This window comes from Pelophylax lessonae (genome assembly GCF_965119305.1).
Source record: "Pelophylax lessonae genome assembly, chromosome: 3".
NCBI classification, from domain to species: domain Eukaryota; kingdom Metazoa; phylum Chordata; class Amphibia; order Anura; family Ranidae; genus Pelophylax; species Pelophylax lessonae.
Genome location: NC_138770.1, coordinates 228,548,033 through 228,563,871, shown reverse-complemented (window position 1 = coordinate 228,563,871; position 15,839 = coordinate 228,548,033). Strand labels below are relative to the sequence as shown.

Below are 15,839 nucleotides of genomic sequence, written 5' to 3'. Positions count from 1 at the left end.
TTCGCCTGCACCGAGTCCAGTATCATTCCCAGATAGGGAAGACGAACCGACGGACTCAGTGTCGACTTTGGAACATTTATCGTCCAACCGAACTCCTGCAGAGTTTGCATCGTGACAGACAGGTCCTTCTCCAGACCCTGACTGGTCGCAGACCGAATCAGAATGTCGTCCAGATACCCCAGGACAGAAATGCCCTGGGCTCTCAATAATGCCAGAACCGGTGCAAGCACTTTGGTGAGGACCCGCGGAGCCGAGGCGAGCCCAAAGGGCAACGCCACGAACTGGTAGTGATCCTCCGTAATGGCAAATCGAAGGTATCTCTGATGACCCTCGAATATGGGGATGTGAAGATACGCATCCTTCAAATCGATGGAGGCCATGAATTCCCCCGGAACCAGGGCAGCCACCACCGAGCGCAGGGATTCCATGCGGAACTTGCGAACCCGCACAGAGCGGTTCAGAGCTTTCAAGTCCAGAATTGGACGAACCTTGCCCTCCTTTCTGGGCACGGTGAACAGATTGGAATAAAACCCCCGAAATCTGTCCCGATGAGGCACCGGAACCACCACTCCCTGAGCCCTCAGGTCCCGCACCGCCAGGTGCAGATCCCGCAGGCGCTCTGGAGACAGTTGTAGATTTGAGGGAAAAAATCTGCTCTCTGGCCGAGAGAGAAACTCGATCTTGTAACCAGATCGAACGATTTCCAGAACCCATCTGTCCCGCACACGGGCCAACCAGGGCTGAAGAAAACCGAGCAAGCGTCCCCCCACCCCAAAACTGGGTGAGGGCGCCCCTTCAGGCCGAACTGTTATGGGCCGCAGGTCCGGATTGGCCGGACTTCTGTTTCCCAGACCAGGGTTTCTTCTGAGAGCCCTGGCCCTTGAACGGTTTGCCCTTGTAGTGCGGCCGAAAGGCACGAAAGGACCCCTGAGGGGGCCGAAAATGAGCATGCTTCTTCCCAGAAGCCCCCTTAGCCTTGGGGAAATGGGGCAAGAGAGTGCTCTTACCCCCGGTAATCCCCTTAATCAACACATCCAGGGACTCCCCAAAAAGGCGAGACCCATCATAAGGCAGATTGGCTAAGGTTTTACGTGAAGATTGGTCCACCGACCAACATTTCAACCAAACCAGGCGGCGAGACAACACCGCCACGCTGTGCACACGCGCGGCCAACGGAATCAGGTCCAGGTCCGCATCACACAGATACATGACACCCTGGTGGATCTGATCCACCATATCCAGGGTCGCCGCCGAGGCCGAATCGGCCACTAGGACGCGCCTAAGCATCTGCGTCCAACTTGCGATCGCCTGGGCCGCCATGAGAGAAGCAAACAGAGCCTTAAGCATAGAACCCGTAACAGAATAAGTATGACGGGCAAGAGACTCCAGTCTCCTATCCGTGGCATCACGGAAAACAGGGGATCCCTCTGCAGGGATCGCAGTGGCTTTGTTCAAAACCGCAATAGCATGATCCACTGGCGGAGGCACACACCACCGTTCATCAGTGGCAGGCGAGAAAGGATAACGCAGCTTAAATTTACTTGGTACCGCAAAAGGCTTGCGCAAATCGCGCCATTGGTCCTTAACAGCGCGCTGAAAATCAGCATTGCAGGGAAAAACCTGCGGCGTCCTGCGTTTTCTCTGCGTCCCATAAGCCGCCAAGGCAGCTGGGGGACACACCTCGTCCTGCAAACGTAGCGTCTGCTTAATGGAAGCAATCAACTCATCCATGATTGCAAGCTCTTCAGGCGAGCCAGGGGGAGAATTATCAACCCCCTCAACTTCAGCCTCTACCTCAGACCCCACTAGATCAAGAGAGGAGCGGGACCCCGATAGGGGGGTCCCCGCCAGAACAGCCCCATCACCTTCACCCTCAGAATCAGAGGACAGAGTAACTCTGGGCCGTTTAGTAGATTGAGCAGCCACCAGCATTTGCACCTGTGCAGCAAGGCCAGCCACAATAGTGGCCAAATCCCCCCCTGGGGGGGAAACAGCGGTCCCCTGGCTTTCCACCAATACTGTGGGAAACTTGCCCTCCTGAGAATCCATTGCCCCTGTATGCCAGACAACCAAGGGTTAACTGCCCCCTTACAGCAAGCGCGGCAAGCGCAGCCCACCGCACCACACTCAGGCACAATGAGACCCCCACAGGGAATATACAGACTGAATACAGGCAATGGAATACAGGAATAGAAGGATAAAACCTGAGGAGACTCCGCTGCTGCTGCTGCCTCGATCGGTGCTTCCAGGAGAGAGGAAGTGATGCTGCCAGGGCGCTCTATGTAAGCCTATGGAGGCTACAAGAAAATGGCCGCCGTGCATGTAAACCATGCGGCCGGAGCGGGCGCCGGTAAAATGGCGCCGTTTGGCGCCGAAATCGCCGCTCCACAGTGCATAAAATCACACACAATATTATCCCATAATATGGATACATGTTAGATCGCCGCAGCGATCGCTGTATATGCCCCAACATGCCATTAAAAACATGCCCCACAGCACACAGCTCCTCACACTGCCCAGCCTGACATACTCAGTGTCATACAGCTCCCCCCCCCCTTGCAGCCCACAGCATGCAGCCGAGATATAGGGAGACAAGCAGTGTGATTAAAGGCAGGTTACACAGTCCCAGACTGAGACCCCCCCCAGACAGACAGGTCCCCACATAGATACACTTACCTCACATGGCGTGGGGAACCCGCACAGGCGAACAAGCCGCTGCACATGAGGCAGGGAGAGTCGCAATTCAAGACGCACACAATGGCGGTTCAGAAACCGCACAGCGTCCGGTGAGGTAGCCACCTCACCAATCATCCCTGCACCGAACAGGGATGGGTCGTTCACCGTGCCAGGAGCGTTACCTGGCTGAACGCTCGATGGCAGACTGGGAAGCCACTGACCCACGACCTGCGACCAGGGGGATCAGCCCGAGACCCAGTCCGCATGATCCTCTTCGTCCGAAGAACCAACTAATGCTGACAAAAATAACAGCTAAGTAAAGGTAGAGAGAAAACTCAAACAAAATATCAAAAAGAAGAAAGAGTCTGGGACAAAAAGTCCCAGCACAGAGAGAGCCAGCCACTCCTGACAAGCTAGACATTAAAACTGAGATATGGTTGCAGGAAGTAGGAGGGTATTGACTGAGGGGACCACCCCTTGAGGGTGGGATATGTTAAAGCTTTATTGTTAACATATTCTGTTGCCTAGCTACTCCTTCGGAGCAAAGTCTAATACCCATATGTGACGAATATGAAGAGGCGGCGACTGTCGGAGGACGTAAGAGAAAAAGGCCTTATAAAAATGAATGGAGCCACAGCAATTTAGAATTGATAAACTGCAATATAATACATTTTTATTTGGATTTAATACTGCTTTAAACAAGCAAACCAGGAAAAAACTAACATGCAACAGGGAAAACAATAACAAAACAAGTACCACAATTACAGCAGCAGTATAGTTTGCCTATGTATTAAACTGGCAACAGCTGCTACTTTTACTCCAATTGTCTCTGAAGCAAAATAACAGAATTTTTGTAAGAACTTACCGTAAAATTATTTTCTCTGAGTCCTCTGACAGTCGCCGCCCGATGGTATTAGCCTTCACTAATGGGTAATGGCGCACTCTGCAGGAGCAGGCTAGGCAGATAATTGATCAGGTTAATACAAAAAAAAGTTTTTATACCTCGGCACGCCACTAGGGGGCCATCTCTCAGCCATTATTCTAAACCCAATCTGATAATACCTCAGTTTGTAGTACTGGAAGGCAACAACCCTCAGATCCAAAAACCAGAGGGGCGGGGGCGGCGACTGTCAAGAGGACTCAGAGAAAATAATTTTACAGTAAGTTCTTACAAAAATTCTATTTTCTCTTACCTTATCCGACAGTCGCCGCCCGATGGTATTAGCCTTCACTAATGGGACGTCCCAAAGCAGTGCAGGGGTGGGAAAGCAACGCAACGCAAACAATTGAGAAGGTAACGCAAATAACCGGGCCAGTAACAACCTGAGCCCATAGGAAAAAACTGGAACAAACCCAGAAAAAAACACCCCAAAAAGGAGGGACAGTAAAACAACGTCCCCTTAAACAACTGCGGCTTAAAACAAACCTTTGCGGCCAAAGGAAGCATCCGAAGGTGCCAAAACGTCAAGTTTGCAAAACTTTGTGAAAGTGTGGACAGACGACCAGGTCGCCGCCTTGCACACCTGAGCCACAGAAGCCTGATGGCGAAAAGCCCAAGAGGCACTAACGGCTCGAGTAGAATGGGCCATCACCGGAAAAAGAGGAATCCGACCCTTAATGGAATAGGCCTGAATAATGGTCTGTCTGATCCACTTAGAAATGGTCGCTGCGGAGGCGGCCGATCCCTTCCGAGGTCCCTCAGGAAGAACAAATAAAGAGTCAGACTGTCTAATCGACTCCGTGGCGGACAGATACACCTTGACCTCCTGGGACCACATCCAGAGAATGCAAGGCAAACTCCTTAGGATGCCTAGGTCGTGCACAAAACGAAGGCAACAAGATATCCTCATTGAGGTGGAACGAAGAAACCACCTTGGGAAAAAATGACTGATTCAGTCGCAAAACCACCTTATCTCTATGAAGCACCAAATAAGAACGGCAGGACAAAGCCGCCAATTCAGACACTGTGAGCCGACGGGATGGTCACCAGAAAGGCAACTTTCTGGGATAACACAGACAGAGGAATCTCTCTGATGTTCTCAAAGGGAGGTTGTTGTAGCACAGATAAAACCAAATTTAGATCCCATGGAGGCAAAGGATCTCTCCTTGGGGGGAGCCAAATGCAGCACCCCCTGAATGAAGGTACGGACCAAGGAATGCGACGCCAGCGTTCGCTGAAAAAAGATGGCCAAGGCCGACAACTGACCCTTGACCGTAGTCCGCGCCAGACGCTGATCCACGCCCTTCTGCAGGAAGGCCAAGACCACCGAGAAGGAACGCCACCGAGAAGGAACGAGGGAGACGACCATTCGCCTCACACCAAGCAATATACACTTTCCAGGTGCGGTGATAAATCTTCCTTGAAGTGGCTTTACGAGCCTTTAACAAGGTAGGGATGACCGCCTGTGGAAGACCTCTATCCCTCAAGACCTGGCTTTCAATAGCCATGCCGTTAAAGCCAGAGACTGTAAAGCAGGATGGAAGATCGGTCCTTGAGACAAAAGATTGTCTCGCAGCGGAAGGCCGCCAGGGAGGTTCGATGACCATCTGAACGATGTCCGCGTACCAGGACCATCGAGGCCAGTTCCGACGCCAACCTGCAGTGGAACCTGGACAACAGCTGAATCAGAGGAAAAGCATAGATCAGCCGATAGCGGTGCCAAGGCACCACCAACGCGTCCGCGGCGTCTGCCAGAGGATCGCGAGTTCTGGCCACAAACCTTTCCACCTTTTTGTTGAGACGAGACGCAAACAAATCCACGTCCGGGGTCCCCCACCAGGCGCAAAGGAGGCAAAATACCTCCAGATGCAGGGACCATTCCCCCTGGTCCAAGGTCTGGCGACTCAGATAGTCCGCCTGCCAGTTGTCCACACCCGGAATGTGAACAGCTGAGATCGCCGATACATGCGATTCGGCTCAAGACAGGATCTCGGCCACTTCCATGGCCTCCCGGGCACTCTTTGTGCCCCCTTGGTGATTTATGTATGCCACAGCCGTGGCATTGTCCGTCTGTACCTGGACCGAACACCCCTGAAGCTGAGATGACCACCGAAAAAGACAAAGCTTTATTGCCCAGAGCTCCAGGACATCAGTAGTGAGGTCTCCCCCGCTGACCACGTCCCCTGGGCACAAAGCGTGCCCAGAACTCCTCCCCAGCCCAACAGGCTGGCATCTGTGGTGAGAATCGTCCACAACAGAATCCAAATGGACTGGCCCTGCGTCACGGACGGCGACTGGAGCCACCACAAGAGGTCCGACCTCACCAGACAACTCAAGGAAATTCTCCTTTCCAAGGACTGGGGCATCCTGTCCCATCTGGCCAGGATCTCCACTTGCAGAGTCCTGATGTGAAATTGAGCAAACGGGACTGTTTCGAAGGCCAAGACCATCAGGCCCAGAAACCGCATGCAGATAGCAGAGTGGAGAGATCGTTGTGCCTGAGAGCCCTGATTTCTTCCCATAGAGTCCCGAGTTTGTCCTCCGGAAGGAAGACCCGAGAGTGAGCGGAATCCAGAACCATCCCTAGGTACTGAAGACAAGTTGAGGGAGTCAGTGCCGACTTCCGAAAATTGATGGTCCACCCGAATTCCTGAAGTGTCTGAACCGTCACGGCCAGATCGCTCGCCAAGGTCACATATGAGTTCGACCAGGTAACCGAGGACCGCAATGCCCGTAAACGCAGTAAAGCTAGAAGCGCAGCCAACACCTTGGTGAAAACCCTGGGAGCCGAAGCGAGGCAGAAAGGCAACGCCAAACTTATAGTGCTCCCCAGCCACCGCGAAGCAGAGATATCTCTGATGACCCTTGAAAATGTGCAGATACGCATCCTTCAAGTTGACTGAAGCCAGGAAGTCCCCGGGTCTCAACGATGCCACCAACGACCGGATGGATGCCACCCTGAACTTCTGCAACCGCACAAAGCGGTTCAGAAATTTCAAGTCCAGAATCGGACGTACCTTGCCCTCTTTTCTGGGCACCGTGAACAGGTTGGAGTAAAAAACGTGAAACCGTTCCCGTGAAGGAATGGGTACAATGACTCCTTGGGCAAGCAGATCATGCACCGCCCCCATGAGATCTCTGAAACGATCGGGAGACAGCTGGAGATTGGACGGAAAGAACCTGTCTGGGAGGCTAGATCGAAACTCGATCTTGTACCCTGAACAAATCAGTTTGTGAACCCACCTGTCCTGAATGCCGAACAACCAGGGTTCCTGAAAGCAACGCAGACGTCCCCCCACCCCAACAACGGGTGAGGGCGTCCCTTCAGGAAGAGGTGGACTGGGCCGCCGAGCCTGACTGGCCGGCTTTTGGCTTACCCGTCCACGGTTTCTTCTGGCCACCAGGAGGTCAGAAGGGTTACCCTTCTCCTGCGTCCCAAAGGAAGTACGTTGAGTCTTAAAGGAGGGTCACCGCCGGGCGCGCGCGCGGGAGGGGGGGGGGTGTTTACCCTTAGTGACCTTCTGTGAGCCCCTTGATCAACTCACCCAGAGTTTTCCCAAAAAGACGACCTCCCGCATAGGGAATCTCAGATATCATCTTCTTGGACGTGTGGTCAGCCGACCAGCTCTTCAACCAGGTCCCCACCGCCGACAATCAGGCGACCAAAGGAGCCTTGTGCAAGGCCGCATCGCACAGATACATCCCAGTTTGGATGAGCTGATCGACCATGTCAATGGCATTCGGAGAGGCCGACTCCGCCACCAGGGTGCTGCGAAGCCCCTTGCCCCACACCGTGAGTGCCTGATAGGCCATCACCGAGGCAAAAACAGGTTTCAACAGGGAACCTGCCACCATATAAATGTGACGGGAGAGTGCTTCCACACGCCTATCCGCCGGATCTCCGAAAACCGGGGAATCCTCTACTGGAATCAAGGTGGACTTATTCAGCCTAGACACAGTGTGATCCACTTTTGGGGACACCGTCCAACATTTTTTTACGGCCTCCGCGAAAGGATAGCGGACGGAAAAACGCTTAGGCACCACCAACATGTGCTTAATGCGCCGCCACTGGTCATTCACAATCTCGTGAAATTCCTCAGGGCAGGTAAAAGCCTGACCAGACTTCTGGGGTCTGCTGAACCCGAAGGCAGACCGCTTACTTGACTGAGATGGCTCATCGCCAAGAATGAGAGCTTCTTTAATTGCGCTAATGACAGAATCCATCTTAGCGCGTTCCCGCGCTACCGAGGTCGAAGATTCCTCCTCCTCCTCATCCCGCTCAGAAGCAGGGGACCGGGACCTCTCAGGGCGGCTAACGTTTGTGGCAACCAATTCTGGCTCAGAGTCAGAGGACTGGGAGGGCATAGGCCGTTTTTTGTAGGAGCGTTCTGACATCAGCAGATTCACCTGGGATGCCAAAGAACAGCAGATATGGAGGCCATGGAGGAGGATTCAGGTGTACCCGAAGCCCCCACCAGGTCTGCGGGGAATTTATTGTCCTGGGAGTCCATTTTTGCCTTTAAATTAAAAAGGGACGCTGGCCCTTTAAATCCCCCCCGCACTAACTGAAAAAGCCCCTTGAGGAAACGCACTAGCCACAAGTAAAGTTCGAGTTGGTCGAAAAATGGCTGAGAAATAAGCAGAAAAAGAGGCCAGCCCTCGAGCCCAAAAAAAAGGTGCCTATTGAAAGTCAATGACAAAAGTCACAGGGAAAATAGCTGCTTGCCCTTACTAGGCATGTTGCCCACATCCAAGATGGCGCCCGACCGGGAGCCCATGCAGAATCCCAACATGGCTGCTGTCCTCACAAAGAACTTAGATTCTGCACACCATAAAACATGGCAGCAAAATAAGTGTACAAACACATTCTGGCTAACAGCAGGGACCCCAGGGAGACCCCTACAGTGCCCCATACAGCGCCCCCAGCGGGAGCGGGGGGGAGAAAACCACAATCCCGGCCAGAAGGGGGACCCTAGAGAGACCACCAGCCCTGCTATCCACTGAGGGACGAGGGGGTATCAGTACTCACCATCCAGGAAGCGGGCACCGCTCAGATACGGGAGACCTCACACCTAAGTGGGGGTGCTGTCAGCCATGGAGGAACGCTGGCAACACGTGGGCGATCCAGGTTAAGACATCCTCAGCGAAGACGCAGCTCCGCAGGTTCGTCCCCATATGGAGGGGCACTGTCGTTGCGAGGCCTGGGCGTACCAGTAACCTGCGACGCTCGTTGGCAGGCTGGGACTCCATAAGGATCTAATGGCACTTTTCCACTGCAAGTACCGGCTCGGCTCTACTCGGCCCTGCTTGGCCCGGTTTGCTTTTCCACTGCTGGTACCGCATGGTACGGTGTTGGAACGGTTCGGTACGGTATGCTTTTCCACTAAAGTAGTACTAAAGCTAAGTGGGTGGGATAACAACGGGGTGGGTGGGATTCTCTGACCAATCAGTGGCTAGTAGTGACTGCATGCAAAGGATTGTGGGATATGGTACCGGTTATGGTACCTGTTGGAACCACAATTGAGTCGGGTACTGTTTTTGAGCGCCGTACCGTTCGGTTCCATGCAGTGGAAAAGCGTCGCCGTACCGTACCATTCCTACACTATACCATGCGGTACCAGCAGTGGAAAAGCACAAAAGCGAGCCGAACCGTTCGGTTCCATGCAGTGGAAAAGCGCCATTAGATACCCAGTCCGAGGCCCAGCTCTGCAGTCCTCCAAGAAAGGAATCCCTGACTAACTAGTGATAGAAAATAAAAATCTATTGTGTAAAGAAAAACACAAATTCAGAAAAAAAAAAAACAAGAAAAACCCAAACACTAGGTCTCAGCAGGGAAGACCTAGCTCTACTCCTGACACTAGGCAGCATAAAACTGAGGTAATATCAGATTGGGTCTAGGATAATGGCTGAGGGATGGCCCCCTAGTGGCGTGCCGAGGTATAAAAAGTTTTTTTTGTATTAGCCCGATAATCAATTATCTGCCTAGCCTGCTCCTGCAGAGTGCGCCATTACCCATTAGTGAAGGCTAATACCATCAGGCGGCGACTGTCAGAGAACGTAAGAGAAAGCAGGATTTAGAAAATGTTAAACCTGATCCACAGTCTCTTTTCATCCTTTTTTTACTATGTATAAAACAGTTAAAAAAAAAAAAAAAAAAAAAAGAGTACATAAGATAAATAATATATTTTACCTTTTTCCCATTCATAAGCTTTAGCTCCAAAGTCAAGCCACAGAGATAGCATTCGAGGCATTGACTGGTAAATGAATTGGTTTCCATATTGCAGGGACCTAATAAAAGTTGAATTTTAAATTTAGATTTTTAATAAGCAATACAAAATCTGTCAATTCAATTAAAAAAAAAACTCAAAAATTGTGAGCCCCCTGGATCACCTAACACTATGGATTATATGTTTTAGCTACAAAAGAATGGCATTATGGGGTAAATATTCTGACTTCAAGAGGAATGGTATATGATGTATATAAATTATAGCAAATTGTTGTCATGCTCTGCATATTATTGCCGGCTGTCATTTGTTAAGGTATGTACAGTGCCTTAAAAAGGATTCATACCTCTGTAAATTTTTTGCATTTCTTCAGGTTACAACCAAAAACGTAAATTAATTTTATAGGGATTTTATGCGATAGATAGACCAACACAAAGTGGCATATAATTGTGAAGTGGAAGAAAAATCATAAATGGTTTTCAAAGTTTTTACAAATATCTGAAAAGTGTGGTGTGCATTTGTTATCAGCCCCCCGAGTCAATACTTTGTAGAACCACCTTTTACTGCAATTACAGATGCAAGTCTTTTTGGGTATGTCTCTACCAGCTTTGCTCAAAAGAGCGACATTTTTGCCAATTCTTTTTTGCAAAATAGCTCAAGCTGTCAGATTGAATGGGGAGCGTCTGTGAACAGCAATTTTCAAGTCTTGCCACAGATTCTCAATTGGATTTAGGTCTGGGTTTTGATTGGGCCATTCTAATGCATGAATATGCTTTAATCTAAACCATTCTATTGTAGCTCTGGCTGTATGTATAGGGTCGTTGTCCTGCTGGAAGGTGAACCTCTGCCCCAGTCTCAAGTCTTTTGCAGACTTACAGCTTTTCTTCTAAGATTGCCCTGTATTTGGCTCCATCCATCTTCCCATCAACTCTGACAAGCTTCCCTGTCCTTGCTGAAGAAAAGCATCCCTACAACATGATGCTGCCACCATGTTTCATGGTGGGGATGGTATGTTCAGGGTGATGTGCAGTATTAGTTTTCTGGCACACAGTGTTTTGCTTTTAGGCCAAAAAAATGGATTTTTGTACCGTAAAATCCTTTTCTCTGAAGTTCGACAGATGCAGCTCTGCTTAATCATAGACTATAGGGTTATGCTCCTCCTACTAGGGTAGGCACTAGTTGGAAAAACGCCTATAGGGGCAGTCCCAGCAAGCATAACCCTCAGGCTCTGCTATACTCAAACAGTTGTTCCAAGCAGTGACAGAAAAAGACCCCATAACTCAAAGGTGGAGGGGCGGGTGCTGTGTCTGTCGAACTTCAGATAAAAGGATTTTACGGTAAGTTCTTACAAAAATCCAGTTTTCTCTATGGTACATCGACAGACGTAGCTCTGCCTAATCATAGACTATAGGAATGTCGCAAAAAAACAAGGAGTTAAGTGAAAACCCTGGTGTGAGGGTCTAACACAAACACCGTGTTTAAAGTGGAAGGGAAGAAAAGGAGGAAGTGAAAAGAGGTATGAGAAGGAAGGGGAGAGGAAAAGGGGAGGGGGGGGGGGAAGGGGGGGGGGGGAAAGAGGGAAAAGAAAAGAAAAGGAAAAGTTGGATTGAGAAAAGAAGAGATAAGAGAGAAAAATGGTTGAGGGCTAATGGGATTTTAACGGTACTTAGATCAACGATGGAAAAACCACCATGTATAAAAATATATAAATTTTATTGTTCCATTAAAAATTACATACAGAATAAAGAAAAGAAATTATAAAATAAAGGATTGTACAGAACAGATTACCATCATAGTCATATCAATTACATACAGTTCTGAACATTGCAGGCAGTATAGATGTTATGCAAGCTCCGGTGACCCCAAACTAGGGTACCGGGCATTAACCCAACATGTTTCGCGGGTTTCAACACTCCGCTTCTTCAGGGGTGTAAGATTATACAATATATTGGTTGCCTTAGAGTTCCTGTGTAATAGAAATATATTATGAGAACATTGTAATCAACAGTTTTATACAGAGGAGTTATTTGCATGCACAAACACATACTGGTCCGGGGCTCCCACCACCAAAACACATGCAGGGGTAGCCACCCAGTGAACGCCTCACCCACGGATGTGGAGGGGGTCATTAAGGTAGCGTGATTTTGATAATGAAGGTTATATGTGACATTGTCACAATACCTGTATATGATAGTATCGGTATCTGGTAGGTCATAGAATGCCCATGGGGTTGTTTGGCCAGATAAAGTGGCACTTCTTTCTGTAGAGCATAAGAATATTTATGTAATACCGTAGCTAAAAGGGCTCTAGGTTTGCAAGGATTCATAGCTCTATTAGGATTGGAGCTTACCAAACTTTAGTTAGGAGTATACAAGTGTATCTATAGTTACATCTGGATATCCCTAGTAGTTCTTTTTTGGCTCCAAGTATGCATGTAAGCAATTATGGAGGGATATATAGGTTTTCCGGATGGAGGCTCCCTTTGAGGAGGTGAGAGGCACTTGGATATCTGTATGATGAAAGGCAAGTTATGTATGGATTAGAAGAGCATAAGTCTAGGTATATGCCGATCTATCATATTCAGAGAATTGCTCCCCAGCGCTTACCTCGTGTCTGGTCTGCTTGTGTGCACCCCGGCATCTGCAGGGGAATTGTTCGCCCGCCACCTTATGAGCGTCCCCTCAACCCGGCGTGTGTGTGCACTTCCGGGCGGAAGTGACGACACCACGTCGGGTCAGGTCTCTAACGGCGCTCGCCAGTGCGCAGGCGAGCGCCGTTAGAGACCTGACCCGACGTGGTGTCGTCACTTCCGCCCGGAAGTGCGCACACACGCCGGGTTGAGGGGACGCTCATAAGGTGGCGGGCGAACAATTCCCCTGCAGATGCCGGGGTGCACACAAGCAGACCAGACACGAGGTAAGCGCTGGGGAGCAATTCTCTGAATATGATAGATCGGCATATACCTAGACTTATGCTCTTCTAATCCATACATAACTTGCCTTTCATCATACAGATATCCAAGTGCCTCTCACCTCCTCAAAGGGAGCCTCCATCCGGAAAACCTATATATCCCTCCATAATTGCTTACATGCATACTTGGAGCCAAAAAAGAACTACTAGGGATATCCAGATGTAACTATAGATACACTTGTATACTCCTAACTAAAGTTTGGTAAGCTCCAATCCTAATAGAGCTATGAATCCTTGCAAACCTAGAGCCCTTTTAGCTACGGTATTACATAAATATTCTTATGCTCTACAGAAAGAAGTGCCACTTTATCTGGCCAAACAACCCCATGGGCATTCTATGACCTACCAGATACCGATACTATCATATACAGGTATTGTGACAATGTCACATATAACCTTCATTATCAAAATCACGCTACCTTAATGACCCCCTCCACATCCGTGGGTGAGGCGTTCACTGGGTGGCTACCCTTGCATGTGTTTTGGTGGTGGGAGCCCCGGACCAGTATGTGTTTGTGCATGCAAATAACTCCTCTGTATAAAACTGTTGATTACAATGTTCTCATAATATATTTCTATTACACAGGAACTCTAAGGCAACCAATATATTGTATAATCTTACACCCCTGAAGAAGCGGAGTGTTGAAACCCGCGAAACATGTTGGGTTAATGCCCGGTACCCTAGTTTGGGGTCACCGGAGCTTGCATAACATCTATACTGCCTGCAATGTTCAGAACTGTATGTAATTGATATGACTATGATGGTAATCTGTTCTGTACAATCCTTTATTTTATAATTTCTTTTCTTTATTCTGTATGTAATTTTTAATGTAACAATAAAATTTATATATTTTTATACATGGTGGTTTTTCCATCGTTGATCTAAGTACCGTTAAAATCCCATTAGCCCTCAACCATTTTTCTCTCTTATCTCTTTTCTCAATCCAACTTTTCCTTTTCTTTTCTTTTCCCTCTTCCCCCCCCCTTCCCCCCCCCCTCCCCTCCCCCCCTCCCCTCCCCTTTTCCTCTCCCCTTCCTTCTCATACCTCTTTTCCCTTTCACTTCCTCCTTTTCTTCCCTTCCACTTTAAACACGGTGTTTGTGTTAGACCCTCACACCAGGGTTTTCACTTAACTCCTTGTTTTTTTGCATTATTACCAGGGATGTTGGTACCATACTACAATTATACAACAAACATTTGATTATATATACTATAGGAATGTCCCAAAGCAGTAAAAACATGAGGGGTGGGAACAAGACAGGAACTAAAAACCTGAATGCCCCAATGGCCAAACGTAGTAAACCAGGTAAAACAGAGCTCAACCAGAAACAACTGGAGGTCCCCGAAAAACAACGTACCCTCAAAGATACCAACGAAAGCATCAGCTGATGCCAACACATCTACCTTGTAGAATTTAGTGAACGTAAGCACAGACGACCAAGTTGCCGCTTTGCAAACTTGTAGCACCGACACCTGATGGTGAAAAGGTTGCAGCAGACGCAGCCAGTCCCTTACGAGGTCCATCCGTAAGAACAAAAAAGAGCGTCCAATTTTCCGAAGGACGCAGTGGCCTCCAAGTGAACCCTGATAGCCCAGGCTACATCCAAAGAATGTAAGGCATACTCTTTAGGATGCTGAGGTTTAGGACAAAGGGCAGGCAGTACTATGTCTTCATTTAAATTAAAATCAGAAACCACCTTAGGAGGGAACGACTGATTAGGTTGAAGTACCACCTTATCTCTGTGAACCACCAGATAAGGTGAGCAGCAGACAACGCCGCCAATTCAGATACTCTTCGGATAGAAGTGATCGTCGCCAAGGAGGCAACCTTCTGAGACAAAGCAAGCAACTAAATCTCCTGAATTTTCTCAAAAGGCGGAATTTGAAGAACAGATCGCACCAGATTGAGATCCCATGGCAGTAACGGGGATCGCTGCGGAGGCGCCAAATGGCCAATGAATAAACGTCCGAATAAGGGCATGCATGGCTAATGGGCTTTGAAAATAGATCGACAAAGCCGAAACTTGGCCTTTGATAGTACCCAAGGCCAACCGCTGTTCAACCCCTTTCTGCAGAAAAGCCAAAACCCTGGCGATAGAAAACAAGCAAGGGTGCACTTTCAGCGATTCGCATCATGAAATGTACGATTTTAGATTTTTTCGAGAAGTCGACTTCCTAGCCTTCAAGAGAGTGGGAATGCCAGACTCAGAGAGACCCCTATCTCTCAACACCTGACTTTCAAAGGCCATGCCGTTAAAGCCAGGGACTGTAAAGCAGGATAGAAGATTGGACCTTGTGGACTCCATCCAAAACTTCTGTGCCCACACACAGCGGTTAAGCGCATTGAGATCTAGGATGGGGCGCACCTTGAAAGCGTCCCCGAGCTGGAACCGGCACAATCACCCCTTGCGACAGCAAGTCGTCTACCGCCCCTCTCAAGTCCCTTAACCTGGCTGGGGACAACAGAAGATTTGACAGGAAGAACCTATCTTGTCGACGAGACCGGAATTCGATTTTGTATCCGAAACGGATCAATTCGTGAAACCATTTGTCCTGAATCAAGGAAGCCCAGGGTTCCCCGAAGAATCAAAGACGTCCCCCCACCCCAGACTCGGGTGAGGGCGCCCCTTAATGCAGACGAGGGCTTTTCTGCGGGTCTGGATTTACCAGACCACGGCTTCTTGGACCCTCCCGAAGATCTAAACGGTTTACCTTTTGCCTGTGACCCGGAGACATGGAAAAAACCTTTATGAGCAGTAAAGGAAGGCCCTCGCCTAGGGCGCGGCGTCTTGCCTTTAGAGTGCTCTTACCCCCGTGATACCTTTGATTAACTTATCCAGAGAGGCTCAAAATAGCTTCTCCCCTGTAAAAGGGAGATCAACAACAGATTCAGAAGCCTGGTCAGCCGACCAGCATTTCAGCCATATTAGCCGTCTAATAGCAACCCCCACTGTTCGACGTCCTGGCCACCAATAAGGCCAAGTCCAGGGACGTATCACACATGAACACCAGGGCTTGGACCAACTGG

At 49.3% G+C, this 15,839-nt stretch overlaps 1 protein-coding gene across 1 annotated transcript in view; it reads right to left on the bottom strand.

Moving 5' to 3' along the window:
* Positions 1-15,839, bottom strand: part of ATR (ATR checkpoint kinase) — a 345,838-nt gene that overhangs the window by 76,780 nt on the left and 253,219 nt on the right. Inside the window, exon 37 of the mRNA XM_082249535.1 lies at positions 9,807-9,904. Within this exon, the coding sequence (XP_082105661.1) occupies positions 9,807-9,904 (98 nt within the window). The remainder of the gene's footprint in view (positions 1-9,806; positions 9,905-15,839) is intronic.